Source organism: Schistocerca gregaria, chromosome 3 (genome assembly GCF_023897955.1).
Source record: "Schistocerca gregaria isolate iqSchGreg1 chromosome 3, iqSchGreg1.2, whole genome shotgun sequence".
Lineage (NCBI taxonomy): Eukaryota > Metazoa > Arthropoda > Insecta > Orthoptera > Acrididae > Schistocerca > Schistocerca gregaria.
This window is the reverse complement of record NC_064922.1, coordinates 191333692-191355225: the sequence shown is the minus strand read 5'-3', so window position 1 is coordinate 191355225 and position 21534 is coordinate 191333692. Positions and strand designations below refer to the sequence as shown.

The window sequence follows — 21534 nt, the reverse complement described above, 5'->3', positions numbered from 1 at the left end:
GAGAGAAGGAGAAAAGAGCCGCGCAGGATTAGCCGAGCGGTCTAGGGCGCTGCAGTCATGGACTGTGCGGCTGGTCCCGGCGGAGGTTCGAGTCCTCCCTGTGGCATGAATATGTGCGTTTGTCCTTAGGATAATTTAGGTTAAGTAGTGTGTAAGCATAGCGACTGATGACCTTAGCAATTCCCATAAGATTTCACACACATTTGAACATTTTTGAAGGAGAACAGAAGAAAATCGAAACACTTGAGATGTGATTCTACATGATAATTTTGAAAGTTAGATGGACAGATGAGGTAAGGAATGAGAAGGTTCTGCCCAGAATCGGAGCGGAAAGGAGTAGATGGAAAACACTGACAAGAAGAAGGTTCAAATAGCTCTGAGCACTATGAGACTTAACTGCTGAGGTCATCAGTCCGCTAGAACTTAGAACTACTTAAACCTAACTAACCTAAGGACTCACACACATCCATACCCGAGGCAGGATTCGAACCTGCGACCGTAGCCACCCCAGCTGGCCAAGAAGAAGGCATAGGACGGTAGGGCATTTGTTCAGACATCACGTACTTACTTCCACGGCACTAGAGGGATGTGTACACAGTAAAAACTATAAAGGAAAACATAGATTGGAGAACATCGCGCAAATAATTGAGGACGGATGTTGCAAGTTACTCTGAGATGAAAATGTTGGCACAGGAGAAGAATTCTAGCCGGGTCGCAAAACAAATCTTGAGAGTTTTGTGCCCGTATGTAGGCATGTACAGGTGCACTGTCATTTCATTTCAGTCTGGCACAATACGCTAATGGAATACGATAGAAAATCTGTAATGTTGTTACAAGGTATTCTCGACTACGAATTATCCTCCGCTTCCGGAGCTTACACTCCACTGGTGTAAGGCCCTGGTGCCGCAAGTCGCTAATTGGGTCGTCAAGCTGAGAGGGGGGCCGGGGATGGCGCTCAAGTGCAATATTTGCATACAGTGCGTACCGCAAGTAGCGACGAAACGTAGCACCGGTGAAAGAGCGCGAGAAAAAGGAGGGGGAGGGGTCGCCAAATGAAAAGGCGCTTGTGTGAAAAAGTGTTCTAGAACCGGTCATGAGTATACAGGGTGGTCTGTTGATCATGACCGGGCCAAATATCTCACGGAATAAGCGTCAAACGAAAAAACCATTAACAACGACACCTGTCTAGCTTCAAGGGGCTATGGTTGGCCGACTAGATGGCGCTTCCATAGGTCAAACGGATATCAACTGCGTTTCATTAAATAGCAACTCCCACTTTTTATTACATATCCGAGTAGTACGTAAAGAAATATGAATGTTTTAGTTGGACCAATCTTTTAGCTTTGTGATAGAAGGTACTCTAATAGTCACAAACGTATAAGTACGTGGTATCACGTAACATTCCACCAGTGCGGACGGTATTTGCTTCGTGATACATTTCCCGTGTTAAAATTGACCGTTTACCAACTACGGAAAAGGTCGATATCGTGTTGATGTATGGCTATTATGGCCAAAATGCCCGACGGATGTGTGCTATGTGTGCTGCTCGGTATCCTGGACGACATCATCCAAGTGTCCGGACCGTTCGCCGGATAGTTATGTTATTTAAGGAAACAGGAAGCGTTCAGCCACATGTCAAACGTCAACCACGACCTGCAACAAATGATGATGCCCAAGTAGGTGTGTTATCTGCTGTCGCGTCTAATCCGCACATCAGTAGCAGACTGAGAATCGGGAATCTCAAAAACGTCTGTGTTGAGAATGCTACATCAACATCGATTGCACCCGTACCATAGTTCTATGAACCAGGAATAGCATGCAGACGACTTTCAACGTCGTGTACATTTCTGCCACAGGGCACAAGATAAATTGCGGGACGATGACAGATCTTTTGCACGCGTTCTATTTAGCGACGAAGCGTCATTCACCAACAGCGGTAACGTAAACCGGTTTATTATGCACTATTGGACAACGGAAATTCCACGATGGCTGTGTGTTGCGACATTACGGGAGGATGGATATGGCTGGCTCTGAGCACTATGGGACTTTCAACTGCTGTGGTCGCAGGTTCGAATCCTGCCTGGGGCATGGATGTGTGTGATGTCCTTAGGTTAATTAGGTTTAAGTAGTTCTAAGTTCTAGGGGACTGATGACCTTAGATGTTAAGTCCCACAGTGCTCAGAGCCATTTGAACCATTTTTGAACCTATGGCAGCGCCAAGTAGCGGACCAACCACAGGCGCGAACTGGTTTCCCCCTTCTAGCTAGACAAGTAGACAAGTTTCGTACTTTGTAGTATTTTCGTTTGACGCTTATTTTGTGAGATATATGGCTCGGTCACTATCAATGGTCCACCCTGTACACGTAGATGTAAAGCTGGTAACAGAGCGGTAACAAGCTGTATACAGAATACTGTTGCATCAGGGAAATTTTCCTTCATATGGCTGACGCACAGTAGTTGGAGGGAGGTCATACTTACGGAGCGACAGCTGCACAGCTTCTATACAGCGGGGTGCGCTGTAGGAGGCTAGGCGAACAGTAGCAGCGCGCTGTGCGGCGACAGCAGCAGTACTGGGAGCGTGCAGTGTGTGGGGAGGTGGCGGCGGCCGGCGTCACGACACCGGGGGCCACGGACGCCGCCGCGTTCAATTGTCCTGCCAGGCGCGCAGCTGGCGGCCGCTCCTCTCGCCTCTTCCAGCGTATCCCCACTTCTCCGGCACGTCACAGACGCGCGTTAGCACTCACACGATGGGTGTCCGGCACATTTTTCACTGACGGCTAGAAACGAGTTGCAGAGGCAATTCTCAAGTTGTTGGATTGGACGCGGAGGAGATGTGTCGTGACGGGCTCGTTCGCCTCTGCTTTTTTTCTTGCCGGGATTCGTTAAAGACATTGTTTATAAAGGCGTTCCAACGACACTTGTAGATATGCGCTAGAGAACTGCTAGACCATGTCCTTCGATAAGGGCCGAAGTCATAACGAATACCACTCAACCCATGATAACAAGATTGCAGCACTTCATTGATACCATTGGTCATCACTTCGAACACCTTCTGTAAATGGACGTTTATGCCACGTTTTTGACCGTTGACCTTGAAAGACCTTACTGTTACACATCATTGGATTCGTCTCGATAGCCGCTATCAGAAAATAACTACCAAACTACAGTATCCCATTAAATAAAACAAATTTGACCTTCATAAATCTGACGCGACCCCAACTAGTAGCAAAAAACCAACGTCATATTATGGCTCTCGTTGTCCCATGCAACTTTTGTCCCACAAACTTTTCAGCTGCCGTTAAGAACGACGCGTTGAGCTCTATCTGCAGGGAAGTCGCAAATCTGCTCCGATACCCGATAACTTCGTATTTTATTTAACTAAACAGCATTGCGGGACTGTGTCCTATGCCTCTTCCTTTGCGGATCATGTACATTTCCTTAACATTCTTCCTGTGACTTTCAGTTTGGCTTCAACTTTTCCTGCTGTTTGTTATATCTGGTTCTTCCAATTAAGGAAGTTCTGAATAGTTACTCCTAGATACTTTACGGTAGGTATAGTTTCCAACACGTTCTCATCAACAATGTGATCATATAGAAGTGACTTTCTCTTCTTATGAATGCGCGATAGTTGCATTTACACATATCAAAATTTTGCTTCACCTCGGTTCCGTCAGTTCCGGAACCTGTTCAGAACATTGGAATAAAGATCAATATAAACATCATTTGCGTCCTTTTTGTTGCTCATGAAAACCACACATCGCATGTTGTACCACCATACAGCGAGACCTTCAGAGGTGGTGGTCCAGATTGCTGTACGCACCGGTACCTCTAATACCCAGTAACACGTTCTCTTGCATTATTGCATACCTGTATTCGTCGTGACATACTATTTACAACATCGTCAAGGCACTGTTCGTCCGGATTGTCTCACTCAAAGGCGATTCGCTGTAGATCCATCAGTGTGGTTACTGGGGCACGTTGTCCATAAACAGCCCTTTTCAATCTATCCCAGGCCTGTTCGATAGGGTTCAGGTCTGGAAAACATACTGGCCACTCTAGTCGAGCGATGTCGTTATCCTGAAGGAAATCATTCACAAGATGTGCACGAAGGGAGCGCGAATTGTCGTCCATGAAGACGAATGCCTCGCCAATATGCTGCCGATATGGTTCAACTTTCGGTCGGAGGATGGCATTCCCGTATCGTACAGCCGTTACGTTCAGCAGTGGCGTACTTCGGCCCCACATAATGATAGCCCAAAACATCAGGAAACCTCCACCTCGCTGCACAGTGTGTCTAAGGAGTTGAGCCTGACTGGGTTGCCGCCAAAGACGTCTCCTCCGATTGTCTGGTTGAAGGTGTATGCAGAAGAGAACGAGATGATAATCCTAAGCGGTCTATTAGGAATGTTGTTGGGCCCATCTGTACCGCACTGCATGGTGTCGTGGTTGCAAAGATTGACCTCGCCATAGACGTCGGGAGTGAATTTGCGCATAATCCTGCCTATTGCGGACTGTTTGAGTCGTAACAGGACGTCCTGTTGTTCCACGAAAAGCATTATTCAACATGGTGGCGTTGCTGTCAGGGTTCCTCCTAGCCATATTCCGTGGGTAGCGGTCATCCACTGCAGTAGTAGCCCTTCGGCAGCATGAGCGAGGCATGTCATCGACAGTTCGTGTCTCTCTATATTTCCTCCATGTCCGAACAACATTAGTTTGGTACACTCCGACACGTCTGGACACTTCTATTGTTAAGAGCCCTTCCTGGGACAATGCGGACGCGATCGAACAGCGGTATTGACCGTCTATGTATGGTTGAACTACAGACAACGCATGCCGTGTACCTCGTTCCTGGTGGAATGACTGGAACTGATTGGATGGTGGACCCCCTTCTCAAATAGGCGCTGCTAATGCATGGGTTTCCATCTTTGACATCTCTGAACCGTTAAAGGGACCTGGTCTGTGATACAATATCCACAGTCAACGTCTATCTTCAAGAGTTCTGTGAACCAAGGTGATGCAAAACTTGTTTTGATGTATGTATTTACGACATCTGCTTATTTCGGTCGCTCCCTGCCTGCTGTAACAACCACGAGATAAATTTTAGATATAGTGCCACGAGAGGAAATTATGCCTCTAACAGTTACAATCATTGTCCATCCGACATATGAAAAAACAGTGAAATAAAACGATGATAAATGTTAATTATTTATATAATATTTTAGTATGTAATTGGACATATCGATATGTATCATACAAAGAAAATGATGATTGTCAATTTCTTTTATGATCTGCGTTTGTCTTCCTTTGTTTTTACCTTTTGTTGCTTGGCTTTTGTAGGTTGCAAACGCAAGATGCATATCAGACTGAGGTCTGTTAAGAAATTGTAATTATTTGCTAATTATTACTTGAGAATAGAGTTCATTATTATAAATATGAGTGAATAATTATTTATAAATTTAATACCTTTCTGAATAAGCGTTATCTGTGTTAATTATTTCTTTCCGCTGCAAGGAGCGCAGCCATTGATGATAGAGATTTGTATCGCATTTTTATCTGTCTTTCTTACGAAAGTATCGAAGGTTTGCTTGATGAAAAATTAGTCTAAATAGTGCACCATATAAAAGTAAAGTTTAACAAGCATTAATTCAAATACTTATGCTATTAAAAGCAAATTTGCTCTAACAATAGAAAGTCTCTGTCAATTGTCTGCGACCATCTTAACAATTTACTCAGCGGTAAATTCAAATTACGCAACTCTGGAGGCATAAATGACGAAAGTAATAAAAATGTGTAAAAATAAATGTCCACCGAACTCATTTTAATGAAAATAATTCGAATAAGATTGGTTCTTTAAAAACAGTGCTCATAGCACGATCCATATAACAAACTTTTTCTTGCTCATGTATGGAGCCTAAACTAATTACGCACGAGTTGTGAAGAATATAGTTTCAGGTAACACACGTCAGTGTTGTGTGCGACTGATATTCAGTGGTTTTAATGATCATTTTGCTGAAGATAACTGTTTCCATCATGATAAATAGTTGTATAGAACCTGTTGTATGAACTGTGATTTAGTGACACTTACACAACTTACAGACAACGCTTTAAGACAACGTTAACTTGGAGTTCTTTAGTAACTTGACCAAATATTTAGCCGGGAGAAAAAATTATTTTGTAATTACTCACTGTAATAAAATAACATTATAATTTTCAATTACAAATTAGTTAAATACCAAACCGCTGAATAACACAGCGAACGCCACACTGCCATTCCCTGTTTGATATATAGTTTAGGACCACCCTGTACATTGTAGACCTCTACATCTGTCTATTTTGTTCCATTAATTTCGACGTGTTGAGTTATATCTGCAAGGAAGAACTGAATGCAGTCAAAAATTTGTTCCGGTACTCTATAACCTCGTATTTTTTTCACTAAAAGGTAATGCTTGAAGCTTTCAATTGCCTCCCTGAAGTCAAGAACAAGATGTCAATCTAAGCTCCGTTGTCTACAGCGCTCTGTGTCTCATGGACGAACAGAGAGAGCTGGATTTCGCAAGATCTGTGTTCGCAGAATCCATGTTGATTTTTGTACAGGAGACTTTCGTTCTCCAGAAACGTCATAATTCATGAACATAAGCATGTTCCCTTGCATCTGTCCTTCAGCCTTTCTTGGAAACGGGAATGACTTGCGCTGTTTCCCAGCCTCTAAGTACCCATCGTTGCTCCAGCGATCTGCGAATAACTGCTGCATCCGCATAAACTTTGCAGAATCATATAAGTATGTCATCTGGTCCTGATACCTTTCCACTACAAAGCAACTGCAGTTGTTCTCCTATTCCGCAATCGCTTATCTCAATACATGACACTTCGACGCTCGTTTGGTGATTGAAAGGAGGGACAGTGTTACGACCTTCGACGTTGAAACTGTTTCGCAAGACCGAATTCAAAATTTCAGCCTTTTCTCTGTTAACATCCGTTTCGGTGTCAGTATGGTCTCTGAGTGAATGAATATATGATTTCTAACCGCTTATTGATTTTACATGGAACCGAAACCTCTAGGGGTTCTTACTCAGATCGATTGACAAATTTTAATCTCAAAATCATTGAACGCTGCTCTTATTGCTTTCCCTAACCTCGTTTTTGCTTAGTTCAGCTTTTGTTTGTCAACTAGGTTTCGACTTTTCTTTAATCTGAAACGAAGTTCTCTTCGTTTACGGAGCAGTTTTCTAAAAGGGCTATTAAGCCACGGTGGGTCTTTTCCATCCCTTAAGGCCTTGCTCGGAACATTCTTGTCCTCATCACTAAAATTTTGATGCAGATAGTCTGCAATTTGTATCTTGCCACTCTGTATCAAAGATGGCTCTTAGCACTAGCATCTGAGGTCATCAGTCCCCTAGACTCAGAACTACTTAAACCTAACTAACCTAAGGACATCACACACATCCATGCCCGAGGCAGGATTCGAACCTGCAACCGCAGCGATCGTGCGATTCCAGACTGAAACGCCTAGAACCGCTCGGCCACACCGAGCGGCTTGCCACTTTGGCTAAGCAAAAATATCTTCCTACATTCCTCAATCTTCTTCGTAAAATTCGTAGCAATAACAGCTTTATGATCACTGATAGCTTTCTCTACGTTAAATGATTTGATGTTCGGCTCTCTGTGTTACTAGAAGGTCTAATATATTATCTTCAAAAGTATGTTCTCTAATTATCTGCCTAAAGTAATATTCGGACAAGATATTAATACAGGATTCCTGTCTTTGGCGCCAGTTATGATGTCATGACTTTCCCAGTCTATACCTGATCGTGACCATATCGGTTGGACGTAGATGACTGGAAAATTACGGCCTGATCAGATGCGTCCCGATTTCAGTTGGTAAGAGCAGATGATAGGGTCCGAGAGTGGCGTAGTCCCCACGAGGCTATGGATCTAAGTTGTCAACAACGCACTGTGGTGGCGCGATAACGGTGTCGTCTCTGTTTACACGGCTAAATTGTGTCCTCTGGTCCAGCTGAGCCGATCATTGATTAGAAATGGCTACTTTTGGCTACTTGGAGACCTTTTGCAGCCTTTCAAGGACGTCATGTTCCCAGACGTCCACGGACTTTTTGTGGATTACAGTGTGGCATGTCACCGGCTCAAAACCGTCCGTGATTGGTTTGAAGACCATTCTGGACAGTTCGGGCGAATGATTTACCCATCCAGATCGCCCGTCATTAACCCACTGAACATTTATGGGACATAATAGAAAGTTCATTTCGTGCACAGATTCCTACACAGGCAACACTTTCGGAACTATGGATGGCTATAGATGCAGCATGGCACAATACTTATGCAAGGGTCTTTCAGCGACTTGTTGAGATCCATGCGACATCGAGTGACTGTATTACGTTGAGATGAAAATGTCCGACACGCAATTTGACTGTAACCTCAGTGTCGCATTTGTGCGTCTATCTTGCGGTAGACTTTAACTGATGCAATGTATGAATGCAGAGTCTCGCGGCGAAGCATTGAATAAAATGTCCTCGGGTTCCAACCGCGTCAATTGCTTAAAACTACACGAGCTTTCAGCCAATCACTCCTTGGCCATTGTCAAGTGGTATGACTGCCAGTGGGCTGTTGGTGCGCCCTTATATACGCTAGCTGCCGGCTGTGACGTCACTGGTGCCCGTAAAATTGCCATATAGGGGCATGTTTCGAGTCGGCGTTCGATGTGCCCTTGACAGTTGGCAATACTCTCTTAGTTGTCTACAGCGCGGATACACAATCTCTGGAATCTAAGATATTGTTGTCGCGCTTCGCAGCGCACAGATTAACTAGTGGCAGTGTTTGAAGTTTGAAACCAGTGTAGGAGCTCGCCTGCTGTGTGTTGGGCGAGAGGTCGTCGCCGAGCTTCCGTACTGCTGTGTCCGCCAACAGCGACACAGGATTTGGTAGTGAGTTGATACTTTTTTATAATTTGCAGCGCGCTTATTAATTTAAAGAAAAGGGTTTGTGTATGTGCGTAGCAGCAGACGGTAATTTTGACAATGATAAGAGTTGGATTCTAAAGGGAAGCCATTGCTAGGCTAATAGATTAAATATTGATTTTTATCACTGATTTCTTTTGTAATTGTCACTACGCATTTAACTGAGACGTATTTCAGTCTGTCTCAAGAGTTTGATTAATTTGTAATATTGCTTTAATGCCACTGGAGGCAGAATTACAAACGAAGCTATTGTTCAAAGAGCTTCTAGCGCGTTGTTAACTGAATGAGAAAGAATCGCTTTCAGAATACAGTTTTTTTTTAAAACAAGGGAATTAGATTTGACAAAACCTTTTCTCTTGAATTATATGTAGTTGTAATAAGCAGCAGCAGCCGCAGCAACAACAGGAGCCGCCATACAGAACATGCATTGCACTCAGCACGAATAATAGGTTTTTTTTGTTTTCGTTAAATAATGGAATGCAGCAGATCAAGTAGTGGCAGCAGAAAGACCAAGTAAGTTATTTGTTGCGCACAGGACCAATTAAAAAAAATAAGGTTCAGGCGATCTCAGTAATAGTAAAGGTAACAAGCACGAGATTTTAAGTAGAAAACACGAGATAAGAAGATAGAGAGCTCGCGGCTTTCACCCTCTACAACCGCGCGATCGCTGGATCCCACGCAGCGCTGAGCTGCAAGCCACCGTCTCTATTCGGGGTGTTTGTGGTAATTTTTATTTCAATAGCTTCCTTTATTAAATTGTCCGAGAAGCCGTTAGTGCGAGACACGACAGAGGTATCATCAAATTTTATGTGGTGACCGTTTTCTAACGCATGCTCAGCTAACGCAGATTTCTCCGGGTAGCGTAGGCGATAATACCTCTCATGTTCTTTCCTGCTTTGTTTCACAGTGCACACTGTTTGTCCGATGTACTTCTGACCACACGCACAAGGTATTTCGTAGACTCCAGGTGTTCTGAGACCTATTGCGTCTTTAAGTAGTCTCAGTAATTGACGGATTTTCGTTGGAGGCCTGAAGATTGATTTGATCTTGTGTCTTTTCAACAGGCGGCTTGTCTTTCCCGACACAGAGCCACGGAATGGCAGCAAAGCAAGTTTCTTTTCCTGCTTTTTTACTTGATGGGCGCTGTAGCCGTTATTCCCGAAAACCTTGCGTAGATGGCTCAGTTCGTGGGGCAGATTATCGTCGTCTGATATTACTCTCGCACGATGCACCAATGTTTGTAATACTGTGCACCTCTGTGCTGGATGATGATGGCTGGTGGCGAGCAGGTACAGGTCTGTGTGGGTGGATTTTCTGTAGACGCTGTGGCCGAGGCACCCGTTTCGTTTAAGGTGGACAAGGACGTCGAGGGAGTGCAATGCATTATCTTTTTCCATCTCCATGGTGAATTGGATTTTACTGTTGATGCCATTCAGGTGTTCCAAAAAATCGTCTAGTTTCTCGCGTCCTTGTGGCCAAATGACGAACTTGTCGTCAACGTATCGGAAGAAACACTTCGGCTTCAATGGCGCAGAATCTATGGAAATATCCACAAAATTCTCCATGAAGAGGTTTGCAACAGCTGGAGCCAAATGGCTGCCCATTGCTACGCCGTCTGTCTGATCGTAATACTGGCCATTGTGCACCAAATAGGAGGCCGTAAGAGTGTGCCTAAATAGCTCTACCGCATCACTTATAAAGTACTGGGAATTTAGGTCCAAAGCGTCTTTGATACGCACATTCGTAAACAGCGCCACTACATCAGAACTGACCATAATATCATCCTCACTAAGGCGTAATCGGTTGATTGTGCTGATAGATTCTGCTGAGTTTTTTATATGATGTTCGCAGCATCCCACATGTGGAGCGAGGAGCTTGGCCAAGTACTTCGCCAGTTGTATGTTGGAGAACCTATTGTGGACACAATAAGGCGAAATGGCGTCCCGTCCTTGTGTAACTTCGGTAAACCATAAGCAGTAGGTGGTCTAGGCGCCTGTGGGAGAAGATTCTTAACCACACTGTCTTAAGAAGTTCTGATGTTTTTCTTACTATCGTTGATGTCGGGTCGCGTGAGAGCTTCCGATAAGTATCAGTAGCGCAGAGATCTTCGTATCACAGTCTTCGAACTCCATAATTACGGCGGCATCGCCCTTGTCGGCAGGAAGTACCACAATGCTTTCATCATTACGTAGTGCTCGAAGGCCGTTGCGCTGAGCCCTGGTCATGTTGGATGCTGGTGATTTCACCTTTGTCAGTATACGGCTGGTTTCTCGCTGCATTTCGTCCGCTGTTTCATGTGGGAGCTTGTGGACTACCTGTTCAACACCGTTTATTATTTCACAGACAGGAATGTCCCGCGGTGAAGGTGCGAAATTAAGTCCTTTGTTAAGTGCCGACATTGCACCCGCGTCTATATGTCTCGCCGTCAAGTTGATGACGGTGTGTTTTGAAGATCTGTGGTCGGCACAATGCTGTTGCTGCGGAAGACAGCCGAACTTTCTTTCTGCTTCGCTGTAGTTATGTTCTGTGCCGACGTCTGTTGAGAAACCGTAGCAGCGTCGACCCATTCCCAGTCCAAAGCTCTGAGTGTTCTTGATAACTGCAGGTGCAAGGCCATAAGAGCACGTCCATTTGCATCCAGCTATTGCCTTGTGTTGTGAATCCTTTCTCGTAATAATGCAAAGCTGGCACGACGAAATATCCTCCTGATGACAGCGGTGTTGATATGATGGGATACCATATCAAATCGTGGAATCGTCTTCTAGCCGCGGCAGCGCAGTAGGAAGGCTATCGAACTTCACAAATTTGCCTTCTTGACACGCAGCTTTCCGAGACGTTTTACGCTGCGCCAAGTTACCTCCCCGTAGAGGTACCTAATGTATGAATGCAGAGTCTCGCAGCGATAACATTGAATAAAATTGTCTCTGGTTTCCAAACGCGTCAATTGCTTAAAACTACACGAGCACTTTGTAACACCCCACCCATCACTTATCTGGTTTTGGCATGTGTTCACCCCAGCTAATTGACTAACAGATCAACAGAGAGTGCAAAACTGCTTCAATATCGGATAATGCAAAGAAAGTCATAAGGCCCTGTGATTTCTGATTGAGCTGCGGTGGCAGTGTCGACATTAATTCATTCAGAATTGATCAATTTTAATTAAAAAGGGATGCACATTAATGTTATATTCAGCTATTGAACACCAGATGCAAATGTTGAACATAAAATTAATTGAGAAAATGAGTTGGCATTTCAACAACTTGATTGAAAACAGATGCAATCGATTAGCACAATTTATTTTAACTCCCGACCTTCCATCATCACATTACATGACTCTCCTATCATGCAGTGGTAATAAATTGCGTTTACGTGGAGTAAAGCGCGATAAATCAAAATTAATCCCTATCGAATGACCCAGGCATAATGCGAAGTGCGAGAAGAATTCCCCAATACACGGCCCATGAAATACTCGTGGAAACTTTGCCGGCGGGATCCAACAAATTAATGTGGCCTAATTCAAGCCGGAGCGGATGCAATATCACCGAAGTCAGCGTGGCGGGGAGACGTCGTTGTGAGGACGTCGGCCGGCCTCATGGACCTGCAAGGCTGCGCTCGTCTATTCACTCCTAGCTATCTTGCTCAGTACATATCTGAACCAAAACTTAATATCTCCAAGCTCAATCGTTGCATTTGCTAAGTCCTAAACTGCAGATATGCTCACTCTCTCTCAGGCAAACTGAGTAAATAACGCCACGTCGGAAACTGAAGACCACCACGGAGACTTCTGCCAGTCCGCTCTGCACCTCGGTTTCCCCTCCAGCAAAATCACTTACGCCAATTGCAGCACATGTCGCGTTAATTATGCATCGCTTCCCAGCGCCGACGAATGCCTGCTCTGGGAAGTGAACAAATTCCCACAAAATTTCCCTTCCTCTCAGCTTCTGCTATTTAGCTCCTCCCAGGCCACCCATCAAGGTTAGCGTCTGCACAAACACCAATTTTTCCAGAATACTGACTCCCAGGAGAGTACTTCAAATTCCTCGATCCTACATATCCATCGGAGGCCGGCGTATTTCATTCTGTCGCTCTTCACCTGATTTACTTCAGACTCTGCGGACCGTGAATTCAGTGTGAAGTTGCTATAGTCACGAACACGCATATTTTGACCTCTGTTGACCGCTCCACTGTAGCTTTGCGCGGCTTTCTCGCACGTTTCATCGAAAACGGGACGACGGACATCTATCAACAGGTGTACAAGTTCTCCGTCTGCTTCCCAGTACACCAGCATGGGGTCAACCACCCACTTACCGTCACTCATCTTAAGGCAGCTGGAGGCCGCGCCCCATTACCGCTTTCTCAGAGCTTGAGCCGCCCTAAGATGCCTATTGTCGCTTCCCTTCGCTGCTGCCCCGCCAGCCACGGTCAATTCTAAATACTTCCGTGGGATAGACTAGCCTCCAGTAAATCGACGCGTTTCCACAAAGTTTTCGTGTCGTGTAAATTTAAAACCATCTCCCGACCTTAATTATTCCAGTATGTCCATAGTATACCCTCTATAAGATGCATTGTGCCTTGTCAGTCGTTTTTGTTCAGCCCTACTGTTCGCTCAATGTGAGTTAGGTGATCTTTAATGACTTCATGTAAGGGGCATAGATCGTGCCATCTAACAACTTCTTGGCCATTGTCAAGTGGGATGACTGCCAGGGCGCACCAACAGCCCACTGGCAGTCACACCACTTGACAATGGCCAAGAAGTGCTTGGTGGAAAACTCGTGTAGTTTTAAGTAATTGACGCGGTTGGAAACCGGATGTACATCGCGAACGATTATGGTGCCAAGGCGCTGCAGTGAGGAACATTTTTGTTAATTTATGTCGGATCTGGTAACGCCAAACGCGAGGCCGCTGAGGGCTACTCACGCGTCGTCGGCGTCGTCGTCGGCGGGGCGCCTCCCGTGCAGCTGGTGCAGCTGGTGGTCGCGGTGGAGCTGGTGCCGGCGGCGCTGGCTGGCGGCGCGCTGCAGCTGGCGGGCCCGCTGCCGCTGCTGGTGCAGGCTGGGGCTGAGCGCGTCGCGCAGCTTCGCCCAGGCCGCCGCCTCGTCCGCCTCTGCCGCGGGCCGCGCCGGCCACTCCAGATAGGTGCGCGTCTCCATGAAGTCGCGCAGGTGGCGCGGCAGCCGCCGCCGCTCCAGCCGCTCCAGCTCCAGCAGCAGCAGAAAGTCGCTGCCGTCCTCCCACACCTGGTGCTTCGCCATGTCCAGCTCCCACTGGCACCACTGCAACGTACCGCCACTGCGTCGCGTACAACGAGTTTTGTCGCTGTCCCTAAATACGTAATTGCCTATCGCAAACTGTACTTGTCTAAAGATGTCATTTCCGGTATTAAGTTAACAGCCAAAGGCGATAAATGATAGGACACTGTATAGTCATTTTTTCCCTTGGGTTAACAGTCAAAGGAGAGGGAACTGTGTGTTTACTCATTTTTACCCTTACATTGGCAAAATGAGTGGTTTCAGGCCTTCTCTCAAATCAAGCAGGGCAGATTACTTTTCACGACGTACAAAAAAATGGTTCAAATGGCACTGAGCACTATGGGACTTAACATCTGAGGTCATCAGTCCCCTAGAACTTAGAACAACTTAAACCTAACTAACCTAAGGACATCACACAGATCCATGCCCGAGGCAGGATTCGAACCTGCGACCGTAGCGGTCACGCGGTTCCAGACTGTAGCGCCTAGAACCGCTCGGCCACCTGGGCCGGCTCACGACGTACACATGACAATCAGTGAAATCACTGCAGAGTGACTAACTCCAGAGTGCAGCCCCTATTCAGGTTCCTAGTCTGCTGCGCGTAGAGAATTAGTGCTCTACCTAGACTGCGCAACAATATTAGACTGCCTCCGTCGCATATCTTGTGTAATGGTGATGAAAGTAATATGGGACCCCAACAAGTACAGGTTGTTGTTGTTGTGGTCTTCAGTCCTGAGACTTGTTTGATGCAGCTCTCCATGCTACCCTATCTGGTGCAAGCTTCTTATCTCCCATTACTTACTGCAACCCACATCTTTCTGAATCTGCTTAGTGTATTCATCTCTTGGCCTCCCTCTACGATTTTTACCCTCCACGCTGCCCTCCAATGCTAAATTTGTGATCCCTTGTTGCATCAGAACATGTCCTACCAACTGGTCCCTTCTTCTTGTCAAGTTGTGCCACATACTCCTCTTCTCCCCAATTCTATTCAATACCTCCTCATTAGTTACTTGATCTACCCACCTAATCTTCAACATTCTTCTGTAGCACCACATTTCGAAAGCTTCTGTTCTCTTCTTGTCCAAACTACTTATCGTCCATGTTTCACTCCCATATTTGGCTACACTCCATACAAATACTTTCAGAAACGACTTCCTGACACTTAAATCTATACTCGATGTTAACAAATTTCTCTTCTTCAGAAACGCTTTCCTTGCTATTGCCAGTGCACATTTTATATCCTCTCTACTTCGACCATCATCAGTTATTTTGCTCCCCAAATAACAAAACTCCTTTACTACTTTAAGTGCCTCATTTCCTAGTCTAATTCCCTCAGCATCACCCGACTTAATTCGACTACATTCCATTATAATCGTTTTGCCTTTGTTGATGTCCATCTTATATGCTCCTTTCAAGACACTGTCCATTCCGTTCAACTGCTCTACCAAGTCCTTTGCTGTCTCTGATAGAATTACAATGTCATTGGCGAACCTCAAAGTTTTTATTTCTTCTCCATGGATTTTAATACCTCCTCCGAATTTTTCTTTTGTTTCCTTTACTGCACTGTGTTACTTGCAGTTGCTTCCAAATAAAGTGTATGTGACTATTTAAGAAAAAAGGAAAATTGAGCAACCAACGGAAACTGAGTAAGGCACCATCCACACCGAAGGCTGCCTTTCCCTAAGTCCCGTGTCTCACATATTTAGTTTGTGTGTATGTGTGCGTGTGAAAATAAATGACGAAGGAATTTGTGGTGCATCGCAAGTGGTATCCACGACTCCATATCAGAAAAGAAAGCTAAGTATACACAGCGAGGCTACACTTGGTGCAAAGCATACTTCCCGTGCATTACTCCTCCCCACTGCAGCATCTGCTTGACCTGTACACTGCAACCCCATTTAAAACCAAAGAATTTCACACGTGTGCGATATACTTACTCTATGTAAATCACTTCATTGCTGCCCTCCTTAAGTCTGAACTGGAGGCAATGGGGCGACTTCACGTTGTTAACCCTTTGCGTCTAACTGTTATAATAATAATAACCATAATAATAATACCAAAGCTGTGTACATCCCTATAGTAGCCCTTATGAAATTAGTGCTGCGTCATGCTGTCAATGAATTCATTTATGTCTTTTGAAGGGAGTAATGAAGCAAGTTCTGAAGTACTGCAGGTGCTCCGCACCGTCTAAGGCGCTGCTTCCCGATCGCCACGAATCCTCCCGGCAAATTAGTGTCTCGGTCCGGTGTGCCTGCCAATCTGTGGATGGTTTTTAAGGTGATTTTCCATCTGCCTCGGTGAATGCGGGCTGGTTGCCCTTATTCCACCTCAGTTACACTATGTCGGCGATTGCTGCGCAAACACTGTCTTTACGTACGCGTACACCATAATTACACTAATTACTCTACACGTAAACATTGGGGTTATACTCGTCTGATATGCGACGTTCCTGGGGGGGAGGGGGGGGGGTTCCCGAAACCGCACAATAACCCTGAGTTTAGTGCGGGGCGGCGGTGTAGTGGGTGGCCTGTTGTGGGGTTGTGAGCCACTGAGGGCTACGGCGCAACGCCGCCTCTCCGTTGTTTCTAGGTCCCCGTTTCAATACACATGATACACACGCACTCCAGGTACTACCTACAACTTGGAGAACATACTTTCTTGAGATATTTAGCATTTGTTACGTATATGTCTCACTTTTATCGTCAGCGATGTACGGGACAAAACACATGTGCGTAGTGAGTGTCTAAACATTCATGGTGGTGTCGGTTTGTTCTATATCGTGTCTCCCTACCACTTTCGGGCTATGACGCTCTGAGCGTGTTTTTTAGGGAATTGACTAGTTTGAACCTGGGACCTGTTGCTGGTAAGGAGACGCCAGACCACACACGACATGTAGAATTCAGATGAGTTCAGTGAGACTAGCGATGATATAACCAAATACTAAATGATCTCAGCGTCAGCTCCACTGCACCCCCTGTAAAAGAATCTTAATACTAACTAAATTTAGTGGAAGGGGTTCAAGGCTTTTCTATTTTTAGTTAGCTGGTAAAACAACGTCGAAAAAGCAGTTAAGTTTACCATTGGAAATTTTATTCTACTCACGAAACATTGTTTATAAATTGCGCTATTGATAAAAGGAAGTGTTTTAATACAGGATGGTAAAAACCAACGGCGTTCAACAAAAATGTGAACGAATATTCCCTGAATGGGTTTCCAAGGTCTACAATGGATCGAAGGATGACCTATTCCATATCACATCTAGAATCTAGGTTTAAATTAAGTTTCACAAAAGAGAAAACTATCAAAATGGTCTACCGTGACCCTCAATTATCTTTAATAACTTATCTAACTTGTCGTAAATTACAGTGGCTGATGTGGCTTCTCAATAATTATATCACAGAGAAATCATCGCGTTTCAGATTTTTACTTCAAGTGGCAATTGTGAACACCATGAGCTTTAATTTACGATCGACACTAGTATTACGCAAAAAAGGAGGTGTAACAGATGAGACTTCTGCAGTTCTGAGTGAAGCCTTATGCGCTCAAAAATGCGGCATCGCGTGCGTTCATTACCTTGTCGGTGTTTATGCAGCGTCAGGGCGACAGCGGGCAGCACAGCTCCGCTCACTTCGCCATCTCGGAAGTAACTCCCCTCCTAACCTCTCCTTACTACAATTTACCGAAGTTGGTTTAAAAAAGCTATCTGGCTGTGTTTTCGTCTGACCAATCAGGGTCTCAATGTTAACCTTAAGCTCCGCCTACAAAAATTCTGTCCATCCAATGAGAAACGTTATACTTTTCGTAGTGGGCAATGTTTCTAAAGTTTCCAGCGTAACAGAGACGCGAAAGAGTCTCATGCTAAAACCTGCAGCTGGTGTGGTCCTTTTAACGTTATCGTAAGATCTATACAGTTCTTCTGGAGGGCTCTATCTTTTAACATCGGCTGGGGGGTGGTCCTTGACGTAACAGAGACGCGAAAAAGTCTCACGCTAAAACGTGTGGGTGGTAGTCTTAGAGGTAGGCTGGCGACGTGGGTGTCCAGTCCGTCCCTTATCGTAGGGCCTTCTAGCTTAACACGGTTCTGCTCTAGGCTTCTGTTCTCGTTTCTCCCCTCGGAACTGTGTCGGTCTCATGGTGGGAAGGTACGACATGCATTTAGGCATTCTTGTGTTAGTCTGTGGTATTCCTTTTGCTCACTCGTTACTCGTATTACTTTGGTTAATTTAATGTCACGATTTGTTCGGAGCTATATGACATACTAGTGGATTTGCTTATCATGTCAGGGTTTTCATGGAAGGTGTTGGATTTGCCTGACACCTTAGAAGTGGACTATGTGATGAACCTGTAAGCTCCACCGCATTAACACTACTAATTGATAAAAAGTAATTATTGATAGCTCGTATAATCAGTATTAGATTCCTACAAAATTGTGATAATAATAATTATCTTTTGAAAATAACTTAGTTTAGTAACTGAAACAGAACCGAATCGTTTAGTTTTTTTCCCCTCAGAAAATTTCATTTTATCCCTCAGGGCTTAACCACCCCCAGGTTGGGAACCACTGCTCTAAGCTGAAGCAGAAATATTCGATGCTGCACTCTGATGTATTGAATGTGAAATTTTATGTCATAGAACAATCTATATTTATTCTATAAATCCGAATGTAACTCTCTCTGTTACCTTTACATGACTAAACCGCTGAACCAGTTCTGATAAAGTCTTGACGAAGAGCACATGGTACTTTATAAAATAAAATAAAATAAAAAAGAATGAAAAATCACGCCTGATAAGAAGTATATTAGTGGGATGCCGATGACGGTTGCATGGAGCTCGGCAGTTCTTGGTGTTTATTACGTGACAGTGCGAATCCAGAGTTTAATCATAGAAGCAGGTTTTGAAATTTTAAAAAGAACCGCGAAACCATCTGGCGAAGGTGGACAGTTTTTATGGCGCATTGTTGTGGAAATACGTAATAATATCAGACGGCAAGGGCGAGAACCGTATTTGAAATTGTTAGAACCTGCTGCGCAAAGATTTGTCTAGTTTAGATCATATTTCTGAGAGGGGTGGAGCTGCGAAAGTCACTCGAACAACAAATCTCGGAGCAATCTTACATCTGGCAGACCTTAGATCTAGAACGTCAGGCGGCCTCAAGAGCTAAAGAAACATAGAACAGTCACAAGCCCTTCGGATTTTAGACTCTGAGCATGACACGTCTTTTTTACTTTCTCAGACAGTAGAAGATTCACAACGGCTGTGCCGTTTAAAAGGTTTTACTACAAGCAGAGAGACGTCGTGCCTGTACACGTATAGCGTTGGAGTCTTTCATTGAGGCTGTATTCCATTATGGTCCATTAATTGGCTTTGATAATCATCGATTAGTCAGGAAGAATGGATCAGAAATGTAGGACATGTAACTCGTTGAAATGAGATAGAAAAACGTTTACTAGACGAGCCAGAGGAACTGCTGAGAACTCTTCTCCGATATCAATGTAATGAATCAAGACATTTTTAAAAATATAATTGGTAAATGTAATGCATGCATTCAGAAACAACATACAGCAAAATAACAGAAAGACACTCATTATGTGCATATATACATTTACATAAACAAACATACATATCTACACCATTACATACAAGCCGGAAAGGGTGGCCGAGCGGTTCTAGGCGCTACAGTCTGGAACCGCGCCACCGCTACGGTCGCAGGTTCGAATCCTGCATGGGGCATGGATGTATGTGATGTCCTTAGGTTAGTTAGCTTTAAGTAGTTCTATGTTCTAGGGGACTGATGACCTCAGATGTTAAGCCTCATAGTGCTCACAGCCATTTGAACCATTACATACATACATATTCGGTTTCGATTCCCGGCCGGGTTGGGGATTTTCTCTGCCCGCGGGCTGGGTTTTTGTGTTTTCCTCTTCATTTCATCATCATCCTCATCTTTCGTGACAGTGGCTAGATCGGAATGTGAAAAAAAAATTGGACTGTGAAAAAATTGGCGCTTTGTACGGTCGCTGATGACAGCGCAGTTGGGCGCCTCACAAACCAAACATAATCATCATACAAACATATTCATAAATTATTAGCTTGCTTACTTTACATCATTTATCATAACAAAATTACTGATTTGCGAGCCTAGACACGGGTAACGGTTCGTCAGTTCGTGTAAAATCAAAGGTACAAAAAAAAAAAAAAAAAAAAAAAAAAAACAAAAAAAAAAAAGAAAAAGGTTCTAAGCACTATGGGACTTAACATCTGAGGTCATCAGTCCCTTAGAATTACTTAAACCTGACTAACCTAAGGACATCACACAATCCATGCCCGACGTATGATTCGAACCTGCGGCCGTAGCAGCCGCGTGCTTCCGGACTGAAGCACCTACAACCGCTCGGCCACAACGGCCGGCTGCCTTACTACACACAGTTCTATTAGAGACGGTATGCCGTTCCATTGCTCCTGTCTTTGAACTCACTAAACACTGATTCTAACTTGACGGAACGGAATGGAACTGAACGTCAAAACATTCCATAGTCCATTACAAATGGCAGCATTGACACTGGCTAACAACGTAACGGAACGGGACGGAACTGAAAGTCAGACATTCTACAGGGCACCCAGAATGGCGGCATTCACACTGGCCACAAGGGAACGGAAAGGGCAGAACTGAACTACAAAATATTCCACAGTGCACTTCAAATGGAAGCACTGGCCGAAAACGGAATGGAATAGGACGGGATTCTACGTGAAACTGTTCCACATTGCATTCCAAATGCAATTATTCACAGTGGCCGACAATGGAACGGAATGGGACAGAACTGAACGTGAAAACACTCCATAGTGCATTCCAAATAGTAGCATTCACGCTGGCCGAACTGAACGTCAAAAAATTCCGCATTAAAAGTGGCAGCATTCATGCTGGCCGAAAACGGAACGGAACGGGAGGGGATGGAATGGGACGTCAAAGTATTACACAGTGCATTTCAAATGGAAGCATTCACATTGGCCGATAACAGAAATGGACGGGACGCAATGGACTAAATGTCAAAACGTTGCACAGTGCATTCCAAATGGCAGAACTCACACTAGCCGATAACGGAAGGGAACGGGACGGAATTGCACGTTACATTACCTGTTGTCCCACACGATAGGTCAGATATTTGAAAGCAAAAAAAAGGGTTTAAGTTTTAGAATAAATAACCATAGTAAGTGCTTGCACATTGGGCAGATTCGAAATAGAGCACTGTGACCACCGGTTCAGTGAACACAGGTTGGTTGATTGGCCCTCCCACCCCCACACGTATCGCTATCAC

At 44.7% G+C, this 21534-nt stretch overlaps 1 protein-coding gene across 2 annotated transcripts in view; it reads right to left on the bottom strand.

Moving 5' to 3' along the window:
- Positions 1-21534, bottom strand: part of LOC126356285 (toll-like receptor 2) — a 497935-nt gene that overhangs the window by 119569 nt on the left and 356832 nt on the right. For both annotated transcript variants that reach the window (XM_050007162.1, XM_050007161.1), the window contains exon 11: positions 13890-14245. In XM_050007162.1, coding sequence (XP_049863119.1) covers positions 13890-14245 — 356 coding nt within the window. The remainder of the gene's footprint in view (positions 1-13889; positions 14246-21534) is intronic.